The sequence below is a fragment of the Nelumbo lutea genome, chromosome 7, assembly GCF_056320005.1.
Source record: "Nelumbo lutea isolate HS-2025 chromosome 7, American lotus-T2T, whole genome shotgun sequence".
In the NCBI taxonomy this organism is placed as follows: domain Eukaryota; kingdom Viridiplantae; phylum Streptophyta; class Magnoliopsida; order Proteales; family Nelumbonaceae; genus Nelumbo; species Nelumbo lutea.
In genome coordinates, this window is record NC_142690.1 from 3427978 (window position 1) to 3453762 (window position 25785).

The following is a 25785-nucleotide window of genomic DNA, read 5'->3' on the forward strand; positions in this document are numbered from 1 at the left end:
GATTAGAAACATAGTTGCTTTTGAAGGAAATGATATGTTGGAGAGACACGAGAGCTTCGCGAAGTGGAGGAGGTTGATGGAACATGGGGGGTTTCGATATGTGGGGATTTAAGAATTAAGACAGAGCTACTTCAGAGCCGAATGCTGTTGAAGAGGTACGCTGGTGACAAGTACAACATTGAGAAGCAAGGGGAAGGAGTTCGGCTTACTCTTAAGTGGCTAGAGCAGCCTCCGTACATTGTTTCTGCGTGGGCATCTGTTGATGTTGCAGGAAGCTTCTCTTTTATCTCAGGTGCCGAGTTGATCATGGGAGTCATTTTAATCTTCTTCCATGGGTGCCATGCAAAAGGGGGGTAGAATTCCAATTGTTTCTATTTCTAGTTAGAGAAGGCCAGCTAAATTTTTTAACTCATTCTTTCATTGCAGTTAGAGTTAGCTCAAGCAACAAACATAGCTTGATACAGGGTTCTTTTGTTCTAAGTTGAATTAATTTACAGTTTCATTTGTTATTCGGACAAGAAAACCGGGAACCGGTCATCATTTTCCTCCAAAACTATTGATTTTGGTTGGCAAGCCACTGAATCGGCCGGTTAACCATTCAAACCGTTTTTTACTGTTTTTTATTTTTTTTAATTTTTTGTCAGAACTGGCTGGTCATTCGGGTCAAACGATTGGACCATTCGAACCGGTAATTAGACCCTAATCGGTTCGTTTTTAAAAATCATGTATTTTTCATTGTTGGGAATCGCTTGTCACTATAACTAGGGGTGAGCAAAAAAAACAAAAATTTTGAACTGACCAAAAAAATTAACCGAAACCGAATGAAAAAATCGGTTAACCAAACCAATTGATTCGGTATTGTATACGTGATTTTCTAAAAGATGATAGTACCGGTTCCGGTTCAATTCCGATTACCAGTTTTCCAAAAGATGATAGTACCGGTTTGATTCAAAAAAAGGCTAGAACTCTTCATACGACTCCAATTCGGTCATCACTGCTGCTGCTTAGACGGGAATGGATCGCTGGCCCTACTCATTGCTGCCCTTCTCGTTAGACAATACACCAACCAGTCTTGTTGGATGAGACATAAAAAGTCTGATCAAATAAATTAAAAAAGGGTAATTTAGGCATTTGAAAATTTTTAAACAGTTAAATAAGAATTTTTTATCAAGTTAATTGACTGAACGCTAATGGAGGGGTTTTTGTCTAACGGTCAGGGGCCTTTGTTGTAAATTAAATTTCATGAGGAGGGTATTTGTCACTAACCCCATAGTAGGAGGTCTGTATAATTTACCCAAGAAAGTAAAAAATGCCACAAAAAAAGGGTGAAACCGGAAAAGAAGATTCAGGAAACATCCAATCCAAATGTATCAACAACTCTCGTCGCCCTGATCCGGCAAACTCTATTCTCTTCTCTATTTGCCTTGGCATACTTTGCTCATGGTCATGGAGTTAATATTTCAAAAAAATAAAATAAAAATTCATACTTTATTTACAGTTAGGGATATTGATGATGGCCTATCAGACCATGGTCGAAAAACAGTAACATCTGCGGCTCTCTCTCTCTCTCTCTCCCCTCCTGCCCTCCTCTTTCCTTGCCTGTCTGGAAGGCGGTAATATCTGCTTCTCTCTCTCCCCGTTGTTCTTCAGCCCCATTCTCTCTCTCAATGACGAGGAGTTGTTATGTGGAGTCCTGCACGGTTGAAACCAACGATGGAATTAAGCTCCACACGCGACTGTTCAAGCCAAGAGAGGAGATGAAGGACAATCTGGTAATTGCCCTCGTCCATCCGTACTCCATTATGGGTGGTTGTCAAGGCCTGATGAGAGGAATCGCAAGTGGGTTAGCAGGGAGAGGTTACAGGGCCGTTACCTTCGACATGAGAGGGGTTGGCAAATCAACCGGAAGACCTTCTCTCATGGGGTTTTCTGAAATCCGTGATGTTGTTGCTGTGTGCAAATGGGTCACCGAGAACTTGTCTGGTGACAGGGTTTTGTTGGTGGGTTCTTCTGCAGGTATGACTTTCGGACGAATTTTCTGGAGGGTTTCTTTTTTTATTATGTTGTTTGTATCTTTGATTATAATGGATGAATCCTTAGTTCTATGAAATGATTATTTCTATAGCAGAAGTAGTAATCTAGCTTATATTTTTTTGTGTGAATAGATTGCATTTTTGCTCGACCCTTGAGCTGAAATTTTTTATTTGATGGATTTTTTTTGTCCATTTCCATCACTTTTTAGTGTTGGGACATGATCAACTTTGTATGATTTACAAGGAGTTGAGTAGCCATGCCCTTTTTTTCCTTCTAATTTCATTCTTCCTTACCATTCATGTAGATCTGCTTTGTTGATCTTTCTCTTCTTTATTGTTTTAATCTTTATTTATATGCTCTGTGGGTTCGTGTGATTTGGGGTTGATAGTCAAGCTTGAGATCTTGCTCAGAAGATATCGATTAAAAAATTAGGACTTGGATGATATGCTGTATATCAAAATCCTTGTTATATATTTGTTAGTACAGAGAGAGCCCCTCAACAGACGCCTAAGCTCATGATTGTTGTGTATGTTCTAGTTTTATGATTCAGGACATTTACTTGTATGATCAAAAAAATATTACCGATTACTTTAGGAGATGATGAAGGTTGCAGTGTTATGAATCTGTGCAAATACTGGTATGGGCTATTATAATCCTGAAAAGAATAATGACATCTCAGTTAAGCACGTTGACGAAGCGCTTCTTTTTTTGTAGTTTTGGGTCTATATATTTATCTGGTGTAAGAAGAAAATAGATTTTAGTTGTAGAATATTCTAGCTTGATTTCTTTGAATGTTAATATGCAAGAACCAGTAATTCTGAATTCTGTAAAGCCTGGAGTTGTAGTGGTGGAATTAAGAAAGTATTTTAGCTCATGGAATCTTAATATGTTGCACACTGAACCTCAATCGAACTTCATGGAAGTCAGATTGTTTACACTCAAATGGTGTTGGATAGACCATAGTAGCACCAATCCTACAGCTCCCCCTTGCCTCTGTATACCAAATTCTATTTGTGGTGCATTTTCTTGTTTAGATTGGTATTATAGGTTTGGCATTAGCACGAAAGATATCCTAATGCCTCTACATTGGTGGCGCTGTCTCAGGCATTGTAATTTTTAATGTAAATAACGTGTCCCTTACATTACCCTGGCATGCCCTTGCTGTATCCAGAAATCATAGTCAGCCATTTGCAGATAGGGAGATGGATCGGTAGAGGTCGAGGCTTTCAATAGATTTGAAGAGGTGGAAGCTTTTGATAGATTTTGAAAAGTGGAGAAAGGTTATTAATTGAATTGGAGTGTGGAGTGAAAAAAACATATGGAACTTTGTAGCTGTAATCACTAGGCATGGATATTTTGTTACCTGAAAGCCTTGATGATGAAGTTTTGCTCAAAACTTGGTTTGGGGAAAACAATGTAGGAAATTTATTTGGAGAACAAATATACTTAGGGTCCACAATTAGATGTTCAATGGATATGGCTGCTGTAGGCTTTGGAGGGCCATCTTTGGAGTGATCCATTCGGCTAACGCAAATGGCTTGTGGGCATGAAATCTGGTTTTGTAATGGTTCACTGATTGAAGTTGCTTCTTAATTCCCAAGAGGTGGCCCTCTTGAATGGATTTTAGTCTGAAGCTTCTTGGGAGTTGATACCTTGATTACTGCATAAATAACACCACACAGGTGTGTGGACACTTGATTTTTGTATAGGTCATGTATACACCTTTGTTCTAGTCCTTTGACTATTTTTGTATAGGTCATGTATACACCTTTTTACCTTTCATGTGTCCACTTTTCCTTTAGGTGGGGGAACAAACCAATTGATTTTATGCTGAACTAGTTTTTGGTTCTGTCTACAGTATGTAAATGCATGCTTCGTATGAACCAGACTGGTATGTGAGCATGGTCACATCCATGCAAACAGGAATTATTCTGGCTTAGCCATGTGGTAGCAGCTTCTCAGTAGGGTGACTTGGCCAGATGTCTTGTGCATGAGCTCCATATTTCCTACTAATATTCTCCAATGACAAACACTATGTCATTGAATGGTTGCTAGGAAGGAGTAGATAGACCTTGCATTTGAATGGGGATCTCCATGCCCAGGATCAAGGCCCTGCGGTAGTGTTTTTTTTTTTTTCATTTAACTTGCTATTGCAGTGTCCTCTGTTTCTTGAACATTTCCCGGGGAGGGTCGCCTTTATGACTATATATTTTTATCATCTATAAAATGTTTTGATAATATCAGTGCTTAATTATATTATTCGAGGATTAGGACATAATTGTCAACAATAAACCCTCTTATGCAGTTGCTTTGGCACAGGTGCTCCGATTTCGGGCTCTGCAGTTGATTTGATAGAACAAGTCGTGGGCTATGTGAGTTTGGGATATCCTTTTGGTTTGACTGCCTCAATCCTGTTCGGGCGACACCATAAGGCCATCTTACAGTCCCCAAAACCAAAATTATTCGTTATGGGCACCAAGGATGGGTTTACAAGCGTGAAACAATTAGAGAACAAGCTCAAATCTGCGGCTGGGCGTGTTGAAACTCATCTAATTGAGGGAGTGAGCCATTTCCAAATGGAGGGGCCTGATTATGATGCTCAAATGGTAGATCTTATTCTCAAATTTACTGCATCATTGTAGTTGTAGGCCCAACTCTCTTTCACCCATCCTTAAAATGCTAGTAAGAAAACAAACAAGGCATTGTTTTATGCATGGTATGGTAAGTTGGTAACCCGGTAGGATTGATTGATTGACTATTGGGCGATTGATTGGCCTGGCCTGGTCCTCCGCAGCAGCATGGCTTGTTTGGCTGTTTTTCACGATTGTATTTGTTCAAGCACTAGAAAACTAAAAACCCACCTACCCATAGGATTCTTACTGGTTAGTGATTGACTGGTTGTACACCTACACCTATACTGCATGCAGGGAAGAAACATTATAACAGATAAGAAGCGGCCCACACCATGTTGCTTTTGTTCGTCCTGTGGCATGCAAATGCATTGGTTTGTATGCATTATATGCACCATGAGGTCCATGACAATGAAATTCTGGTCTGGAGGTGGTTGGCAATTGGCATATAAACAAGGATGGATTTTCCAACTCAATAATCAAATAAAATCAATAATCTTGTAATTGCAACCTACAAAAAACAAAAACCAACCATTTTATCAGACACTTGTTAAAAGACACTTGTTAAAGTTACATTTGCTGCTGCTGAAATAATTTTACATAAGCGTCCCAACCTTCCATTTTTCACTAGCATCATCTTCATCATCAATGATAAAAAAGATTACACCCATCCATGCGCTCTCCGCCACGATGTTCATAAAATTAAATGATGAGGATGATGATGATGATGATTCATGTAATATACAAGGGGGAGGAGGGCCTTTCTCGTTGTACAAACCCTGGAACGCCAAACATTTAGATGTCATCATCACCATCATGCTGGTCATCACCATCACCAACGATACGATGATCCCTCTCTGAACCATCGCCCCTGCCATCTGCAGCCATTTCATCATCAAAGTCGGAAGCGCGCTGGTTACCACCATATTGCCGATTTCTCCACCCTCGTTCTCGGTCCATTGAATGCCCATGGGAGAATTGGTGCTCACCGTCATCTGTTTTAAGGCAAAAGGTTAAAGGACCACATCCAATCAAACTAATTCTTCAGAAGCCTGTTTGTATTTTTTTTTGAGTAATTTTATTTCGGAAGATATAAAAAAATAAAACATGCCAAAAATTTTCACAAATTAAAAGGTTCCACACAGGGCTGCAACGAGCCCTAGCCACTCACAAAAGCATAGTTATTCACTTAAGTAGTTGATTTTAGCAAAAATGCCAAAGGGCATTTCATAACAGGTTAAATAAGAACATTGAGAAATTGGTAGGGGAAAGGAAAAACTGATAAGACGACCCTTTTTTCAGTGAATTTGATCTGAGACATTTAATCAAATGCGATACAAAAAGACAACTTATACAAATTACCGTGGACCTGATATGACGATTTTATACAAAGCCAAGGTAGGTAATCTCAAAGCTTTTGAGAGGAGGAAAAGAAGGGTGTAAAATACAACATGGCAAAGAGTCAATTTTTAATTACCACTTTCACCATCAGATGCGTCTGCGAGCCTTGCAATGGCATCAATCAGCGCTTGTTCATGTTCCTGCCATTTGTGGGGGAATCAAGTTCGTATTCCTAAAGGATAATAAAAATATTAACATCATGATAAGATGCATTGCGTCCTTACTTTCAGCACTTTCTTTGCCTTCTCAATCTCAATAGGATCTGGATGAGTTGCACCAAAAACCCTCTCCACCTGTCCAAAACCATCGGAGAACCAAAGTCAACATTTGGCATTTCATTAAGGAGCTCTTGTTGTTTGCCTATACCTCTTTAATTAGAGTTTCTGTATGGAGTATTTCAATATCATCAGAACTCTTTTTCCCAATGCCATTTTGCGATGGTGGAAAATCTTTCTTGGGTGGAACCTTTGTTGTCCCTCTCCCTCTTACTGCACCCGGAACAACACCACCACGGCCAATGGACTTCTTAACCCCACGACCTGGTCCACCACGGCCAGATCGACTAATTATTCCTGGATCCTCACCTTCCCATCGGATATCTTCAGATGAAATCTGGCATTGATAGATATGCAGTAAATCAACCACTTGTTTAACTTCCAAATATGAAACAAATTAACAAAATCCCAAGAAAAAAAAACAATCATATAACTCATGGTCTACAGAATTCCTGCAACTACCATCTCCAGTTGATCATACTGTAAGTAATTTATTAGATATTAATCATTTTTTAATTACTAGAGACTAGAGAGATGAACAATTGCAACTTCATATTAGATTGATTTTTTTTTTGTAAAATGCATAGAAGATTGAAAGCTCAAAAACTCTTAAGACCATGGGTTTCATAAAGACAGTTTGATAAAGACAGTTTTGAACAAACAATACTCCGGTTTTTTATTGTTTTGATTTGACAGTTTGATACAGACAAACTGTTCAATAACAGCTATTAGCTATCTAATAGTTTAAAATATCAAATTCTTAGGAAACAACATATTGATACTTTAACTTTTCTCAAGGAAAAGGATATGTAGATTACTTGCTAAAGGAGATATGATGCCCGGTGGTGGTGGGGTGGGGGGGAGGGATGAAACAAGTACACGTTAACAAAAAAAAACCTTAAGAAGCAGGCTAAATTAACCAGGTTTTATGCATATAACACTCTCATGTTGCCTAGCCTCGTTTTAATACCTTGACAACTATGGTCACTTCAAAAAAAAAATTGAAATGCTCCACACAAGTGAAGAACGTGTTCATGCACAATCACCCACTGTCCCTTGATTTTCCTTGCAAAAAGATCTGTTTGAAGGGGATCCTCCCTGTACCACTTCCTCCCAAAACTCATTTTGTTTCATTTCCCACACCTAGGAACTTACTTTGACTAAAAATATTGCACACCTCAGGAATACCTAGGCTCATTTTGCGGGGTGTTGCCTGAACTGACCTACCTACCATTCTCATTGCCATGTTTTGATGAATAAATCTTCAATTTGATGCTTGAATGGGTAATTTATTGTATTATAGGTTGCAGCTTATGACTGTTAAAGTTTAAACATTTTAGCCTATGCAAGACTTGAACCTACAAATTTCTAGGAACCCTTGCACTTAAATTCAAGTCAACATTCCTCGCTTCATTCAAGAATGTGCATGCCTTGCTTTGCACAGTTGCGCCCAAAGCTCTGGGGACCCCTTCCACTTTTGCTTTTTTAGATTGGTAAAAAGCTTTTATAAATTGTGATTAAAGAATGTTGTCCAAGAGTTTGAATCTGTTAAACAACATAAAATAGCTCTGGTACCATATCAACCAACATAAAATAAAATAGCAACTTAAAGGTTCGGCTTGGTAGCCTACATACATCAGAATTACACATAGGCCTGTTTTTCTAACATAAATACATATAGGTCCCCATAACTTATCAATATTACAAATACAACAAAATACAATATATCTCTCAACAGAATCCATGCCCAACAGCCCAGCACCCCTTTCTGACAGGTTATCTCTTCTTACCTGTCCCATTTGTTACCTCTAAAAGATATATATACTGTAGAATGGAGTGAACTATTCTCATTTCTCAATATATTTGTCTTGGACAGTGGGCTATTAGTGGGTAGTTATTTCTTATCATGTTTAATCTTTTGAAGGCACACTAATGCATTACACCCCTCACCCAAAAAAAAGTGTAAACCAAATTCAAGCCAAATAGCCAGTTCTCATTCCTGCTCTGGCTTGAGTCTCAAAATAATGCCCATTGTGACAGTAGGTTGTTAACTAATAGAAACAAATTTCAAAAAGTAGTTTATGCTTCCTTGAACTCCTTGCATATGGGCATCCTTTCTTTTTTTTTTTTTTTTTGTATTACTTGAGACTTTTAGGTTCTTCCAGAAGTTTTTCCAATATCCATCCTTGCAGTTCTCCCAATAATCAGAGTCAAATTGGTCTCTATACAGAAGCACATTTGCATGACAACTTGCCTATTTAATTTGCTTTGCACAATTGAACCATGACAGAGACACACAACAAATGTAGATGCATAATCAGGACAGATGTTAACCACTCAAGGAGAAAAACAATGAAACAAAAGATAGAAAACAGGGAAAAGAAGATGGAACTAGTGCTCTAACAAGTAACACCATGTTAGTATTAGAAGCCAAAAAATGCATTTAAGTATATTTGTAAATCTACATGAACAACAAGCAAATGCAGACACACTAACATCACACATGCATGCAAGCAATGATATCTAATAAATGAAACAGGATAAAGCATATTAATTCAAGCCTTACCTCTTTGAGGTTAACCCATTCCCATGTCTCATTTGTTGTATTTATATCATAGACCAAAGCATGTCTTCCCTAATAAAACAGAAATTGTAAGATTAATTACATACTCCACTAAGGTTAAAATCAATTCAACCACCAAATATACCTTTTTTTGAAGGTAAAAATAAAATTTATTAAATGGAAAAAGGAAATTACAAGAAAGGTGACCAGTAGTCACCAGAAAGAGAAAAGAAAACAAACTCTGAACCCCACCAAAACCCTTAAACAGCTCGACCAACTAAGAAAAACCAAGAACACCCTCAACAACCAAATATACCTCAACAGGGTTATAGTCAGTTATAACAGCCTCATAGAAGTTGTTATCTTCAGGCCACCTTGTCAGCACTTTCCGCCCAATTAATGGATCAAATGTTGCTGCTTCAGCAGGTTCATTTGCTACAAGGGCACCGGAGGAACCCCGATTAGCAACTTGACCCCTTCCAGCTGCACCTGTGGAAGTGTATTGCATGGACTTGATTGAAGATACACCAGGCAATGCCTGACCCTGTTAGAGAAAAAAGCAAAGAAAAAGTGACATTAATTATGATCTTTCCACAATAAACATAACCTAAAATGCTTTTAACTTACTGATTTAGACTTCTTGCCCCTGGCTCCTGCTGCAGCCCCTCGTTTTGCAGCCGATGATGATGGCTGCATGGACACAGCTACCGCTTGAGGGTGTAAAGCCGGGGATGGTGCATTCAAGGACAAAGTAGGTACCGATTGTGATGTTTTCTGTTTCTTGCGTGATGCTGAGATACTAGGGCTGGGCATTGAATCATGAACAGGTTGAGCAGTACTGAGAAAACCAGGTTGAAGTCCACCACCCTGTCTCCACTCCCTAATGGCATTACCAAGTACAGCTTCCAATTAAAAGGTAGAAGTTTCCAAAAGTAGTTGTGTATCAAATAAATATGACCCCATAAAATCAAAAAAGCATACTCCATAACATTATTAGACCTTATCCGCCTAATGATGTCATCTGCATTGACTTTGCTCAGAAGCTCTCTGTGTTCCTCATTTGATACTCTGAGCTCCTTCCTAAGTTCTGTTATTAAACCTTCCTTCTCCTGTAAGAAAATGAAATTTCAAGCAATCTTAATTCTAGTCAACAGAAAGCATAATGAACTTAACATGATTTTGCACAGACAAGGCAATTTTAGATACCCAGGTAATGGCATCTGATTGAGCTTTGAATGCTCTCAACACTGAGCTATATGCTTCCTGCTCAAGGAGGTGGATCTGAGTCTCCATATCTGTATGCATCCTCGGGTATGGGACAGAACCTAAAACAGATGATCTTCCATTTCCTGCAACACGACCTCCTCTAGGAACTCCTCTGTTCTGATGTGATGGAGGAAGATCATCATCAGTTCCTGTGGCCATTTAAAATAAATAAATATAACATGAGTAAAACCATGGAAAAACAATGGATAATAAACTCAAGAAAATGCCACATTTAATCATAATTGAATGATCTTCTCATTCAATTGAGGAACATTCATGAAACACTGACAAAACAACCATTTTCATGTCATAGATGATGACGTTGCGACAACAAGTGGCAGTTAACAAGATGAACCTAAAAGAAAAGCATAGATAAGAAGATGATGGACTCAAAGAGTTCATATTGCATCTAAAAAAAAGCTATAGAAAACTATAACCTACAGAAAGGTTTAAACTCTTTGTTCCTATATATAGGCAAAAACAATTCATATTAAGAAGATAATCCAACACCAGGAACATTTACTTGCTTTCTCTTGAGGATAAAGAAAAGTTAAGATACAGAAACATTTACTCTTTTAGTTCCCATATGAACACAAAAGAATTCAAATTAACCTTCAGTTCAAAGTGTACTGCATCCGCCATCCAGTCTCTTTCCCTTGTATTACTTTAAGACTAGACATAGGTGATGTCTTGTTTATAGCAACAAGGCACCCATCTAGGTGACTAGGCGGCCACCTAGGTGATAAGGCACCTTCCTAGGCAACAAAAATGACAAGGCGAGGGTGCCTTATTATAATATCATTCAAATTGCTAATCTTACTAACATTTGAGTTAATACATTCTATTACATACATACATACATATATACATATATATATATATATATATATATATATATATATATATATATATATATAGGTTCTGAGAAGGAAAAAGGAAAGAAAGAATAGAAATGTAAACGTTTTTTACTACTCTCTTTCTTACATTAAATAAAACAGCAGCTCCACCCTTGCTATTTTTCTCTTTTACTTACTCTCTCCAAAATTTTATCATATAAAATAAAAATATAGTCTTCTTTAGTTGCAAGTTTGATAACTTTCTTTTTGGATGGGTACATTTTAAATGAAATTGCTCTATTAAATACTTAGTATATCATAATCATTTTTTAATGTACTGAAATTATTAAAATTGAAATGCTATTATCCTAGGAAAAAATGGAAAAAAGAAAAGAAATTTCAGAAAATAGAAGGACTGAGCCTCTATTTTTGTCCAAGGAAAGGAAGAAAATAAAAGTAAGGATGAAAGAAGAAGATAAAAGGATGAAACGAAATTTTGAGTTCCTTCATGCTTATTTGTCCAAGTTTTGAAGTTTTAAAGGGTTTAAGACAGTATACATCTTGATTGAACCCTAACAAATACGAAAAATAATAAAAAAGAAGGCCAAGTTAAGCATACCCTCAGTTTTCACAAATTGACTTAAACATATCCTATGTTTTTAAGTTGGATTTAAATATACCTTGTGGGCTGACCCCACTGTACTTAAATATACCCTCTATGAGTAGAATGTTAAGAAACATTAACACGGGACATTACCTGATCAATTTAAATTTTCAACAACCCTGTTTTGCCCTACAAAAACCCATTGGTTGATAACATGTCATGTTTCATTGAAGGGTTAAAAGAAAGTGTTGTGACCATGGGAACTCATTGCTCCACATGTTAAGTTATCTTTGTATGTTTTACATTGTCAAAGTAAGGCGGTGAACCCTAGACGCATAGTTTTCTAGGCATCACAGCGAGGCCAGGTGATGGGTTTTACTGAATAAAAGCCATGATCCTAAGGTAATTCCTTGGGTTTGCAAGCAGCAACCATCTTCACTATTAATTATCTATAATCTTCAAAAAAAAATTATAAGTTTCATTTAGAACATAGAAAATCAACATATTCATGAAAATGGAAGAAAGAAAAGAAATTTCAGAAAAGAGAGGGGCTAAGTGTGATCTAAGGTATCGACACACCTTTGTGTATCAACAGGGGTATATCGGTACTTTAAACCATGCACATTTTTTAGCTTTTTTTTCAAATTTTCATTTCTATAAACACTTTTATATTATTTAATAAATAAAATAAAGGGTTTCCTGAAAACACCTTTAAACAGGTGTATCAGAACCCCCACGATACGATAAAATATGATACACCCAATACGGGGCATATCATATTGATACTTTAAACCATAGATAAGCCTCTATTTTTGTCATAGGAAAAGAAGAAAAGAAAAGAAAGGAAGAAAGAAGAAGATTATGAAAACAATCAATATGTTTTGATTGGATAAAATTGAGTTATTCCATGCTTATTCATTCAAATTCATAAGTCTTTGAGGGTTCAAGGCAGTATACATGTTGGTTAAACCCTAACAAATAAGAAAAATAATAATGCCTTTTTTTATTATTATAATCTCAAAAGGTTAAGAATATAAAAGTATCCAAGAGCAACTAGTCAAAAATATCTTGGTGATTAAGCATGGCGACCCTTCATGAATGCCTTATCACCTAGGCACCCACCTAAGCACCACCTTGACAACTAGAAGCTATGATACTTTTAAATAAGAAAAAACAGAACTCTATGTTTACAAATACAGACACATAATAAACATGCAATGCCAAACACCAAATGCAATTTCTTTTTTCTTTTTTTATCAATAACACCAAATGCAATTTCTCCAAACTTCTATTCAAATTTCCTTCAGAAGTTCCTATTTTAAGTTACCATAAATAAATAACTTCAGCTAAAATAGCATCAGCATTTGCCCTATACCTCTCAAATATGGTTACTTTGCAAAGTTTCAATAAAAATCAAGATAATATCCAAAATAAGACTCCTTTCTATGTTTAAAAATAAGATAAACTTGACTCAAGTTATCCATCCACTTCTTTACACTTCCTTTTGTTGATAAGTTTAGGTCCAAATGACCAATGAATGGTTTCACCCATTTTTGATAATTTTTTCTCAATAGAAATAGAGAGTCTACCGGTAAGGAAGCAAAAGAAAGACTCAGCACATCCAAGGGCCCAAAACTACTAACCAAAACCACCCAAAGGCATCACCATCATCACCCGCTGAGGAAAAGGATAAAACTGTCACCTGGGGGTTGACCATCCAAAGTTATTGTTGCATGGACAAAGACATGGGATTCAAGGTCTGATGCATCTCTGGAGATTGACTCGGCAAGATGGAAAAAAAAAACAAAAAAAACAACTAACAGAATCTATATAGAAGTATAAACTATCATGATAGTCTATGTTTTTAATTTAAACCATGGACATGTTTGCCCATATTTAGAGGTTTGAATGAGTGACTGGCCTCTCAACAAGAAGAAATCTAAGACAAGTACAATAGAGCCCTCCTAGTACTCATCTCATAAAGCTGAATTTCAACATGTTGCATTGCAAATTAAGGCCCTTCAGGGAGGGGGAGAGCTTTTAGATATGCATATGGGCACCTAGCAGAGTTTTCAGATCCATCTGGATATGGGAAGTCGATATGGGTGGGGATGTTAGCTCTAATTCAAGAAATAAAAGTGAGCAAATCATTGAACCTTATTTTGGGTATTGGAAATAGTTTGGCTGATGGTTTGTCCAAACAGGTGTAAACAGAGAACACTTGGGCAGATGTCCATGTCTCTAAAACCTATAGAAAAAAGGTCCAAAGTTGAGCTTTGTTAATTTAGCATTTTATAAGAAAAATTGCATTTATTGCATGCATTAGCCATTCATTTATTGTGAAATAAACAAGGAGAGAAAGGAATATGTTATGTAGAAGAGGGAGGATCATGAAGGCTCCTTCATTACTTAATCGAAGCTCAAGTTCCTTGGATTCCAAGAGAAACTGAATATTATGGCTGACAGTCTAGGAAAGGCTGGGGTGCATAGGAGTCATCTGTTTAACAGCCATTTGTTACCCTGATTTTTGCTGGGCTGGGCACCCCCTCTATTTTTTGTCTTAGTGTACATCTTTTGTGCTTTATAATGGAAGTTAACCTTTTTCTCAAAAAGCATATGTTATATAGAAGTGTCCCTCAAGAAACCATGGAGAGCTGGAATCTGATGTATGTCCATATAGACACTTCACCCATTTAGGAGAGTGCATGCAACTCTGTCCAGAATGCAGTAATCCTCCCAATTACTTCCCTGGAAGACTATTAGTGGCAGACCTGGAAATTGATTCAAACATGATATTCCACTAAAAGACAGCAGTTTCACCTTCTTGGCACAATGATGCATGATACCACATCCTTCAGGTTTTTAAATATTAGAAGTGCAAGAGGTGCCTAGGGCAAGGCACAAGGCAACGCATGCACCTAAACAAAGTGAAATGCCACTTTTGAAAAAAAAAATCAAAAGAAAAACTTAAAATGCAAGAATATATAAATCCAAAATCTGAATAAAATAAAGCACTCCAAAAAGAAATATTAACCCAATTGCTTAGAAAACCAAGCTATTAACACAAAAATTGTAGCACTTATATTCAAGCCCTTAGACCCATATAGGCTGAACTATTTAAACTATATATATCATAGATATAATAGTAAATTACCTATTCAACAATCAATAACAAATTCAAGTTTGTTTTATCAAAACTCATCTACAAGCCAATTGAGGCGCCCATGGGTTCAGGTTGGGTACACACCACAAAATGAGCCACATCTCTAATGTCTAGATTAGAGCATAATGTTAACATGAAGATTAGGCCTTGTATGTTTTAGTCTTTCATAGGCTAAGCTATTTGAACTCTAAGCATCAAATGAAAAAACAACAACATAGTAAATCACTAATCAACATAAATTTCAAGGTTAACTCATCAACCATTCTAGCAAGAAACCAGGTGAATCACATTAAGTTCAGGTTAAGCACACCCACAAAACGAACCTAACCTATGAGCCATACTTCACAGTACCCGAAGGCTTTAGGCAAGTAGTTCAACTGCTCATTCAGCTGAATGCACAGCTGATTCATTCACTGGAAGTAGGGTAGGGAACCAACAGTTTGAATGGGGAGCATCAAAATTCATGCCCACTGACAAGACTGTAAATTTGACATATATTTATAGCACAGTGTGTATTCTTGTTTGCTCAAGATCATGCTGTTTTCTATATCCATTGTAATTCCTGCTATTAGATAGTAAGAGCTTGTTTACCATTTCATCATTAAGTCTTTACCCGTTTGTTATTGATAAAAAAAAAATATTCAGAGCTTTACACTATTGTTATAAAAAGGCTTCTTTCTATATAGGACAAACAAATAATATATCAAACCAACCAAACCTCATCTAACCTGTTTAAAGACCTCTAAACTATTCCATTCCACTATTTAACTCTACTCTGATCCACATTTTTACAGAACATCAGTCCTAATGTTATGTCTTACATCCTTTAGAGCCCCAACTTGTAGCAAAAAATTCCCTCTTTTTTTATCAGTAACAGATAAATGAATTTTATTAATTATGTAAAAAGAATAGATCATGTAAAAGTGCCATGCACCCCAAACTTGGTCATACCATGGCCAACCACCCTCTTTACAGGCAAGAAAGTTGTCTTCAATGCACATCATTCAACCACATTTTTTTATAGATCCATACTAACAAATTCTAAGGTTAAACGTTAGTAGATGTAGCATGACCTGTACTACTATCATTCTGTTATCTTTATAGTGATGCAGTATGTTTCATTTGAACTATACCAACTTCTTTCCTGCTGTGTTGGTCCATTATGTGCACATAAACCATATGCATATAACTTAATAATCAAAAGAAGTGCTAATTCACAATAACAAGAAACTTTTTTTTGGAAAGGATAAATACAATGTATTTCATACACATGGCAAGCAGTATTTTTGCTCGCCCAAACTTCCAGTAGTTGTTGTAAATGGTTGTCTCATGTACTATAATAGTATTTTAATTTAGAGAGTGTAATCATGTCTTTTGACATTTCTAGAAGTTCATAAAAAAAATTCTGTTTTCTCCAACCATTTCTTAGGTTAGAAAAATAGTTACCCATCATAAACTGTAAAAATTACAACAAATATGTTTTACTTTCTTAAGGATCACAAATTTCCTCACAGTCAAAGTTGGGAAACCAACTTCTCTGCAATGCACATGATAAATGGTTTACAAATGGTGCATTAACAAAGGCAATTGGGACCTTGTCCAAAGCTACTCTCTCCCTATGAAGTATCCTATACATGAATATTTGTTATGGAAGTTCAGATACTCGTCTTCTTTACAAAATCTATACTATTATAAAAAGTACGAATGAGGACTTGGAACTTTTCATGACTAAAATGCCCACACTTTTTATTTAGTCCATCTCTAATTATATATATGAAGGTTGAAATGTAATTTAAATTAATGCTTTTCATCTCATTTAATCCCCTCTCATTAACTCTTGTATTTAAGGTATTAATTCCCATTTTCTCTTATTAAATCCCATATTTAAGTTATTTTTTTACTAATAAATGCTACTAATTAGATCTATGTCCAATACTTTTAACAATTAAAACCCATATATTTTGAAATTTTCTCAAAAACAAAGTTATTCTTTATCTAAGTGATTAGGGGTGTTCATTCGGTCGGTTTGGTTCAAATCGTTTGGAAATAGAACCTAACCGACATTTCGGTTATGTCATTTTCATGAACTGAACCTAATTTGAATCAGTTCAGTTTGGTTTTAATTCGGTTAACTCATTTAGTTAAAATATAAATGTACTTTATATTTATATTAATGATTATTATTAAAATATAACAACATTTATAATTAAAATACATATTATATATTATTAATGTAAATAGTAATGTTAATATAATACTAACGCTAATATTAATATGAATATTTATAATTAAAATCTAAACATATGTGTATATTTTGGTTAATTTGGTTTTCAGTTCGGTTTCGGTTGCATTTTTTCTCAAACCGAACCGAAAACCGAAAACCAGAAATTTTAAAATCTTGAAACTGAACCGAATCGAAAATTGAAACAACCAAACCGAATTGAATTATTCGGTTCAGTTCTCGGTTTGATAACCGAATTTGAACACCCCTACAAATGATGACTAAGCAATTCAACTATCCAAATCAAATTGGCCAACCTATGAAGTTATAGTTAGATAATAAAATTTTTAAATAGAAATAAATATAGAAAATTACAAAAATGTAGAAAAAATAGGCACATTTATTATATTTTTTATTAATCAAATTAAAGAAAAAAGTGTAATAAACAAGAATTATTTTTATTGATTATGAAAATGAAATGAATAATCTAAAACTAACAAAAAATGAAATGATTTTCCTATTTGGCAGAGATCAATAGTTCAACTTTTGGGCAAATCTATCAACCTTTAGTGTCATAAGTAAATAATAAAAATTAATAAAATATAAAAAATACATAAATTTTACAAAAAAACATTTGGTAAATAACAATATTATTTTTATGCACATAGAAATAAAAAAAAATTATAGAAAAAATTGAACACACCTATAACTCCATATTTACACTACTATTAAAAACATTAATAAAATTGTGGAACTTTTTTTTACTAAAATACCCATTTTTTGAATTTTATCCCTATTTAATTGTGAGGTTTAAAATGTAGTTTGAACTACAATTTTCATTTCATTCAATTCTCCCTCTTTAAATCTTATTTTTTTGTTTGATAAATAAACAAAAAATATAAACACTAAGAAGGTCAAACATTACAAAAAGAAGAGTCCAATCAAATAGGTAGGCTTGCCAATGATACCCAAAACTTTGTATCCCAATATGAAGTGCTTACATAATGAGATCCAGATATTGTAGTCTGCATCTGAATAATAGTTAAAAACAAAAAATATAAAAATATATAAAATGCATGCATTTTATAGAAAATTTTGGATGCATTATTCCTATCATTATCATCATCTAGAATTGTCATGTGCAAAGCACGTGCACGCTTAATAGTAGCTACTATAAGTGTGCATCCTATGATTATGATGGTTTGCTGGTGTTGTTTTTTCTTTTTCCAAGTTCACGTTTCTCCTCATTTTGATGGTGAATCCTGTTTTTTTTTTTTTACTCTTCTAAGTTGTGCAGGTGCAAAGAAATAGGTTGAGACGTGGAGTGCAGGCAAAATTTAAAGATTGGCACCCAGTCTGCAAAGGTCTTGGCTAAATGATGAAGGCCACAATGCCACATAACAAGTACCTTCAGTTGAAATCATACGTTCAGACTCGAAAATTGCCTCGTCTAAAGGAAATAAAGAAACAAGATAAAGAAACTTTATGTCGCTTTTACCATAGAAGCGGATACAGAAAACTCAAGAAACAGACAAGGAAGAATGATAACCAGCTTGACAATGATCAACAACTCCCTGCACAACTCACTTCCCTCGTGAAACTCAGCTCTTAGCCTCTTACATGTAATCCTAGAGATGGTGATGGTTGTGAGTTAATTAGGGAACCTCTATTTTTGTGCTTAAGATTAGCACAACAACTCAACCCAAAATACAGAAGTTTGGTTTCCTATGGAACCCAAAAGCACCCCGAATAATATCATGATTAATAAATAATCAATATCCCCAGGTTAAAACGGCATAAGAAAAGAAAATGTTGAAAAAACAGAAACCCTAGCTTTTTCGGTGCTTGGAACCGATTTCAACTCAATTGGGTAAAGCTGGCTGTCGAAGTCTAGTAGAAATTAAAACAATAATGTTCCCCAAACAGGAAAGCTCCAGCTCAAAACCACAAATTTCATATCGATGGATCAAACTCTAAACCCTAATTCTCTTCCACTACTACATACGCCTGCTATATAACGCCGTTTCTCAGCTCCAGCAAGAGAATATCACCGAAACAATAATGTCAGGAAAATTCTCAATATTCTAATCAGAAGAAAGAGAAAATTTTGCACCAGAAGCTGCTCAAAGATGGCAAAACGCGTCAAAAGATAGGATCTTGAAGTAACTCACCGCTGCTGTCGGAAAGCCCGTAGTCCATAACAACGTTATATTCCAACTGGGTATTTCTTCTCGAACAGAATCGACTCCAGACTTCCAGGAAAGCTAAAGAGAGAGAAGGAAAATTCAGAAGCAGACGTTCCAATCGACCACAAAAAAGAAGTTTGCGATCTTCTTGCGCGTTCTTATTCGAACCATAGCGGAGAAGCGATTACTTGGATTGCAAAGCGAGGGTTCGAGCGGGAATTCGAGGGTCGAGTGGGAGATTTCGCTGCGAGTGTTTTAAATCAGTGAAATAAACAGAGGGAGAGAGAGGGAGAGAGAGAGAGAGAGAGAGAGAGAAAGAGAAGGGAGCGAGGTCGACCACAGTCGGGGGCTACGAGAGGGAATGCGGGGAAAAACACGGACTTGAAATGAGTTTCATAGCGCCCCCTTTTTTTTTATTTGTAGTTGGGTTTGAGGTCCGGCCCCGCTCGCTTCGCTTAGATTCTGCCATTCTGGCGTGTGCGTCTAGGGCTTTCAGAAGTTCGGGTTTCTCCAAATTATAGCGGGGCACCTTTGCTTTAAATAGGCAAAATCTGGACGAAAAAATGGAAGTTGAACCAAAGAACCAGTGACACGTAATCGAACGTCTAAACCCGACCGGACCGGATTGATGTACTAAATGAACCGGTCATTCCTAAATCCTAACCTTACTGAGTGCCTGAGTCAGTATTTGGTGTCAAGTATGTGTTACTAGGGTCTCAAGTGTGGAACGGGATCTGCTTCTCACACGGCACCTCACAGGCACATCCACCGTGCATTGGGAACATCTCCCGTGAATAATAAGTATGGGGAAATGTTCCCAATGCATGGTATGATGTGCGTGTAAGGTCAATGTGAGGCGCCCTGCGTGAGGAGCAGATCTGGTCTCCTCTAGTCTAGGGTGAGGTGAGGATACATCTCCTACTAGCAAAAACCACATGAATATAACATGTAGCTGCACATTAAAAGAATATATATCTTGTACATACATATTAAATTCACGGCCAAATATTTTCAATGTATGATTGGATGCTTGTACTTTGCTTTCAGGAGACCCCATTTATTAGCGTGGGGTGCCCTTAAAGCCTATTGATCATACCATAGAGAACATGCAATGTAATAGGGTTGATCTCATCTCCACCTTCCAAAGTGATCTATAATTAATATTGATGCAAATGAAAAGTGTATAAACAATACATTCAAATAATGTGTGTGGCAATAAATGTATATAACAAACTAGATGAGTGGAAAAAACTAGAAAGATAATGTTGAAAATGAAATTATTCAAAATACCCTATGAATCGTCTCAATATATGTTAAGACTTAAGATGAGAAAAAAAAAATAGACTAAGATGATTTGATCATATGCATAAAAGACCATTTACAACACTCCTAGGAAGAAGTAATCTTATTATAACTAAATTGGCTGATCTTTTTATTACAAGCTATGGAAGAAAAGCATAAGTGACCATATATAGGTGAAAACTCGTTCTTAAACTAGCAAGGTACACATAAATTTTAATTAGAACTTGTGTCATTAATGTAACACATAATAATAAACTTTATAAAATTAATCCATGAAAACATCATGTTGTTTTTATTGTATTTTTTTAAGGGAAGATTCAAAATACATGTATGTGCCTCTATCTCATTTTTTGTGGTATTTGTGTCATTTTCCTTGCTCTCAACTTGGTTTGTTTTCTTTCTTTGCACTTTATATTAATATTATCTTGTGAACAACAATTTTGCTTAACCTCTCACAATAGGAGAGGCTACTAGATGCTTGAAACTCCCTTTTATCATTTTTAGTAATAAGTAATACATTTTATTTAATTTTGTTCATGTTTTAAGTTAATTATAATCATTGTTTTAAATTGTGGGTTCTTCATTCTTGTTTCTCTTTGAAGTTTTTTTTTTTTTTTTTGTTTAATAGAGATATTTCCTTTGGTTTATGTGTACTTGAGTGATAGATCAACCTTCATACATAATGATCATTTGAATGACACGCATCTCTCTATTCTATGAATTATGATGAGGAGAATTGGCAAGGGAGTACTTGTCTACCAGAAAACAAAAACTGTGAACTATTTCTTCTTATAAATGGGGTTGGAGGTGTGTTTTTCACATGCTCCACCAAGCCGAGTTGGGCCATATGCTTGTGTGCATATACATGCAAGTAACACACTTTATCCTTTTTATTGTTATTTTTAATTTAATTTTATTCATATTTTCAGTTTGGTTACAGCCCTTGTTTTAAACTATGCATTTCTTCTTCCTTGTGTCTATGTAAACATGTTTTGCAACTTTGTTTAAGAGAGATATTTCCTTTGGTTTATGTTTGTTCAAGTGATTAGTCAAATTTCATAAATAGGGCCGGATCATTTGACTGAGACACATATTCTACATATTCTCTTAGGCCATGTTTGGGAGTGCTTAAAAATGAGTGCTTATTTGAGTTGGGATCACACCATTGAGCACTTATTGGTGTTTGAGAAATAAGCCTGAATTAAGTGTTTATTGTATAAGAACTTATTAAAAATTTTCTTCCAAAATTATCCCTCGTTGAATTTTAAAATTCCATTTATAAATTCATCTCTAGTTGAATTTTATAAAAGTACTTTCATAAAAGTTTTTTATATAAAAGTGCTTTCGTAAAAGATGATTTATAAAAGTGCTTTTGTAAAAGTATTTTTATTAAAGTATTTTCATAAAAGTTCATTCAAAAAATTGCTTCCATAAAAGTGTTTTCACAAAAGTGCTTTTATAAAATGTTTTCATAAGAGTACTTTCATAAAAGTGTTTTTTATAAAAGTAATTTAATAAAGGGAAATTCCCGATCAATACCCCGCACTTTGGCTTGAGTGACAATTTGGTCCCTAAACTTTAAAATGCAACAATCCGGTACCTAAACTTTCAAAATGCGACGATCTAGTACCTGTCACTAACCAATCGTTAAGTGGCATGCGAAAAGACACAAATACCCTTCAAGTGTTATCTAATTTTCTTTATCAACCATCTGCTAAAATCAGAACCAACTGTCAAATACAATTTTGAACTTTGATATGGATTTGTATAGAGGAAACGCACTGCTTTGCAATACCCAAACGAAAAAGCTCCTCTTTCTGGATCTTTTCTATGGGTTACAGCTAAAGAACATGCTTCTTCCATAACACATAAATGAGAAAGCAAGACTTTTCTTTTGTTGTGGTTTGGATTGCAACAATAGCCCTGAGTCAAGAACAAAGAAAAACACATTAATATACATATGCTTCAACATTACAGTCGAGCTAGTCCTTGAACACCTCGTTCACCAGTCGCTAATAGGTGGCGCCAGCGTTTTTGAGGCCAAAGGGTATTGCCTTGTAATAGTAGAGTCCCTGGTCGGTGATGAAGGCAGTCTTCTCCTAGTCGTTTGGATGCATTTGGATCTAGTTATAGCCTAAAAACGCGTCCATGAAGCTTAGGAGTTCATGTCTGGCCATTACGTCGACAAGCTAGTCAATCCTCGATAGGGGAAAGCTATCTTTAGGGCAGGCTTTGTTTAGGTCAATGAAGTCAATGCAGATTCTCCACTTTTCGTTGGCCTTCTTCACCATCACTACATTGGCCAGCTAGTCTAGGTACTTTACTTCCCAGATGAAGCTAGCGTCGAGCAACTTCTGGACCTCCTTGTTGATCACTTGCCACCATTCTGCAACGAAGCTTCTCTTCTTTTGCCTGATGGGTTGGTAGTGTGGGTCGGCGTTCAAGCGGTGAGTGATGACCTTGGGGTCGATCCCTAGCATGTTCGATGTCGAGCAAGCAAACACGTCGGCGTGGTCCTTCAATAGTTGTATGAGATCTTCCTGAATATGATCTTATAGGAGTGATCTGAATTGGACCATCTTTTCGAGGTCTTCTTCGGAGAGAGACACCTTTATCAAGTATTCAATGGGCTGACCGCGCTGCGTCTTCAGCTCATCCCGCATGTCTATGCTCTTTGTTGTCAAGGTTTATGCAGCTTGGCGTTTTCCTCAGTAGGACATCAGGTAACATTGTCGTGCTGCCCAATGGTCCCCACATGCTACTCCCACTCCATATGGGGTTGGGAATTTCATGGTGAGGTGGAATGTGGAGATAGAGGCCCGTCGAGCATTCAAGGTCGACCGACCGAGGATTGGGTTGTAGGATGAGAGGCACCGGATGACGATGAAGTCTATCATTGTCTTGGTTGTTATGTCACCATCTCCGATCAATAAGGGTAGTGTAATATTCCCTTTAGGCACGAGGGACTCTTTAGAGAAACCCATCAGGGGGTGTTAACCAGAGTGAGGTGGTCTTTGCCAATGCCGAGTTGTTCAAAAGCTTCTTCAAAGAGGATGTCCGCTGAGCTTCCTGTGTCTATTAGGATGTGTCAAACTTTGAAATTTGTGATATTAGCTATGATCATTAGGGCGTCTTCATGCGGGGTCTGGACCCCCTTGAGGTTGTCGTCGGTAAAAGTGATCGAGTCCTCTTGTCTTCTTTTCTGCTCCCCTGTCATTGATCTTGAGCAACCGCGCATATGCTTTTTGGCCTGAGTTGCTCTCCCCTCTGGAGGTCATCCCTCTTGAGATCACAGTGATGACTCCGGTTGGGCGAGCTCGGCCTGGGGGTCTAGGGTGTAGTTCCTCCTTCGGCTTGTCCTCCTTGATGTCGATGAATCCCCCAAGGTATCCACTACTGATCAAGTCCTTGAGGTGGTGCTTTAGATCGTGATAGTTGTTTGTCTCGTGGTCGTGGTCTAGATGGAACTCGTAGTACTTGTCCCAGTTCCTCTTGTTGTTCTAGGACTTCATCTTCCTGAGCCATCTGATGTAGTTGCAATCACAAATCTGCATTAGAATTTCAAATTGCAGTGCATTTAGCGATGTGAAATTTCTATAGGTCAGAGGCAAAGTCCTCTGTTTTTGGTATGGTCGGTGGTCCTGTCTCTTGTTGTCGCAGTTCGCCCTCTTTGTCTTACATTCGCTAGGATCTCTTCTCTTTCTGTCGTGTTGTTCTTCCTCATCTTTCAACTGTGCTTGTGCTTCTTTCGTGTTGATGTACTTCTAGGTGTGGGTCATCAATGGGGCTATAGTTTGAGGAGGATTCTTCGAGATCGAGAAGTTAAACAGAGAGAGGCGCAGGTTGTGTTGGGTAGCTGTGAAGACCACTGACTGGTTCAATGATCGGACTTGTAGGGCATTGGAATTAAATCTGGCCAGGTACTCTCTACAGTGATTCTCCAATGTTTTCTGGTTGGCTATGAATTGTGCCAGGAATTGGCTCTCCAGTTACTCCCAGGAAGAGATAGAGCGTAGGGGAAGGGAAGACTACCACGTTAGAGCTACTCCTTTGAGAGCCACCACGAACGCTTTGCACATCAGGCCTTCAGACGAGCCATGCAACATCATCTGGGCTTTGAAGGCTTCGATGTGGTCACTGGGGTTTGTGGATCCATCATACCTTTTGAATTGTGGGGCTCGCCAACTGGCTAGGGGGAGCTCGTCCACGATGCCTTGTGTGAAGGCCGACTCCTTGATGGGCTGGTTACTGGGCTTTGCTAGTCGAACCATGGGAGGGGTTATGCTTCTTTTAGCTTGGTTGCTTTCCGACTTGGTCAAACGCTACCTGAGTTCTCTGATCTCTGCGTCCCTATTGTCCGGTGCCAGATGCACAGTCCTTTCTTTCTTGGGTGGTATTGGGCGATCCTTGATTGAACTAAATTCGGCGATGGAGACTGGCGACTACTGAGTTCTTTTTTCGAGCCTTTCTTTTACCAAAACCCGAGAAGATTGGTGCGTTCGGCTGCGATCATCACGTTCACAGGGCCAGGCTGAGGAGCCTGATCTTCTTGGTGTCTGTTGCCTTTCTTGATCAGACCGCGCCTTATCCTTGTTCAACCGATGCTTTTTTGGGTCCTCAGGGCAAGGATCGGTCGTAGTAAGCATCGGGGGTAGGAGGAGGGATGACCTGAGGAGGTTGGGTCGAGGATCCCAACATCTGCATCATCGCCAGGATTTGGTCGACCTTTTGTTGCATCGCCTGAAATTGGGTAGGGTCGATCGTGGTTTACGATTGAGGTTGTTGCTGAGTTTCACAACGTGGAGGACTGAGGTGAGAGCATGATTCTTGAGGTGGGGATCAACTTGCAAAGCGATCGGATACGTTTCTTTGCATCTTTCTTGATTGTGTAGGAAGAGGGTTGGGAAAGGCTTTTTGTGTGTTTCCCACAGATGGCTCCAATCTAATGCTGTTTGATCCAAGGTGTTTCTTGAACTGAGGTTGCAGTCAGGTAATCCTGCCAACTGGGCAGAGCCAAGGTGGAAGGACGAAGCTGCACAACAATATTTGAAACCAAGAATAGAGTCAGAGGCCCAAGGAGTTATTCCCCGTGTAGGTACTCCAATGTTCAGGTTAATCGAGAACGGTGGGTGGTTGGGCCAAGCAGTTGAGAGAACAGTGTTGGTTCAAGTAGAATAACAGTATGGATGCTAGAGGTCAAAACTCCCTTACCTCGAGCGGGGATTACTTACTTATAGTCGAAGATTCGTGTTCAATTCAGATGAGGGTTCCGGGGTTGTCGAGATGAGGTTGTATGCCGAAGTC

The 25785-nt window shown here is 37.3% G+C and overlaps 2 protein-coding genes across 2 annotated transcripts; one reads left to right on the forward strand and one right to left on the reverse strand.

The window, feature by feature from the left end:
• The first annotated feature begins 1316 nt into the window (after positions 1-1316).
• LOC148844674 (uncharacterized) lies at positions 1317-5168 on the forward strand. The gene is made up of 2 exons (XM_088953804.1): positions 1317-2016; positions 4354-5168. The coding sequence occupies exons 1-2, from the start codon at positions 1668-1670 to the stop codon at positions 4674-4676; spliced, it is 672 nt and encodes a 223-aa protein (XP_088809930.1). The 5' UTR covers positions 1317-1667; the 3' UTR covers positions 4677-5168.
• On the reverse strand, positions 5128-19691 carry LOC148844675 (protein EMSY-LIKE 3-like). Its single transcript, XM_088953803.1, has 10 exons — positions 19165-19691; positions 10110-10318; positions 9903-10012; positions 9531-9783; positions 9220-9447; positions 8907-8975; positions 6432-6677; positions 6290-6358; positions 6142-6205; positions 5128-5659 (listed from the first exon to the last, which is right to left on the reverse strand). Exons 1-10 carry the CDS (start codon positions 19190-19192, stop codon positions 5460-5462), a joined length of 1476 nt encoding a protein of 491 aa, XP_088809929.1. The 5' UTR covers positions 19193-19691; the 3' UTR covers positions 5128-5459.
• Between the last annotated feature and the right edge of the window lie 6094 nt (positions 19692-25785).

What these genes read in the sequence shown, in the direction of transcription:
- LOC148844674 (XM_088953804.1), top strand. Translation starts at nt 1,668, where the DNA reads ATGACGAGGAGTTGTTATGTGGAGTCCTGCACGGTTGAAACCAACGAT. An exon ending in GTTGGTGGGTTCTTCTGCAG is followed by an intron (nt 2,017 to 4,353) that starts GTATGACTTTCG and finishes GCTTTGGCACAG; the next exon opens with GTGCTCCGATTTCGGGCTCT.
- LOC148844675 (XM_088953803.1), bottom strand. Translation starts at nt 19,192, where the DNA reads ATGGACTACGGGCTTTCCGACAGCAGCG. An exon ending in CTGACTATAACCCTGTTGAG is followed by an intron (nt 8,976 to 9,219) that starts GTATATTTGGTT and finishes CTGTTTTATTAG; the next exon opens with GGAAGACATGCTTTGGTCTA. An exon ending in CAGAAACTCTAATTAAAGAG is followed by an intron (nt 6,359 to 6,431) that starts GTATAGGCAAAC and finishes GGTTTTGGACAG; the next exon opens with GTGGAGAGGGTTTTTGGTGC.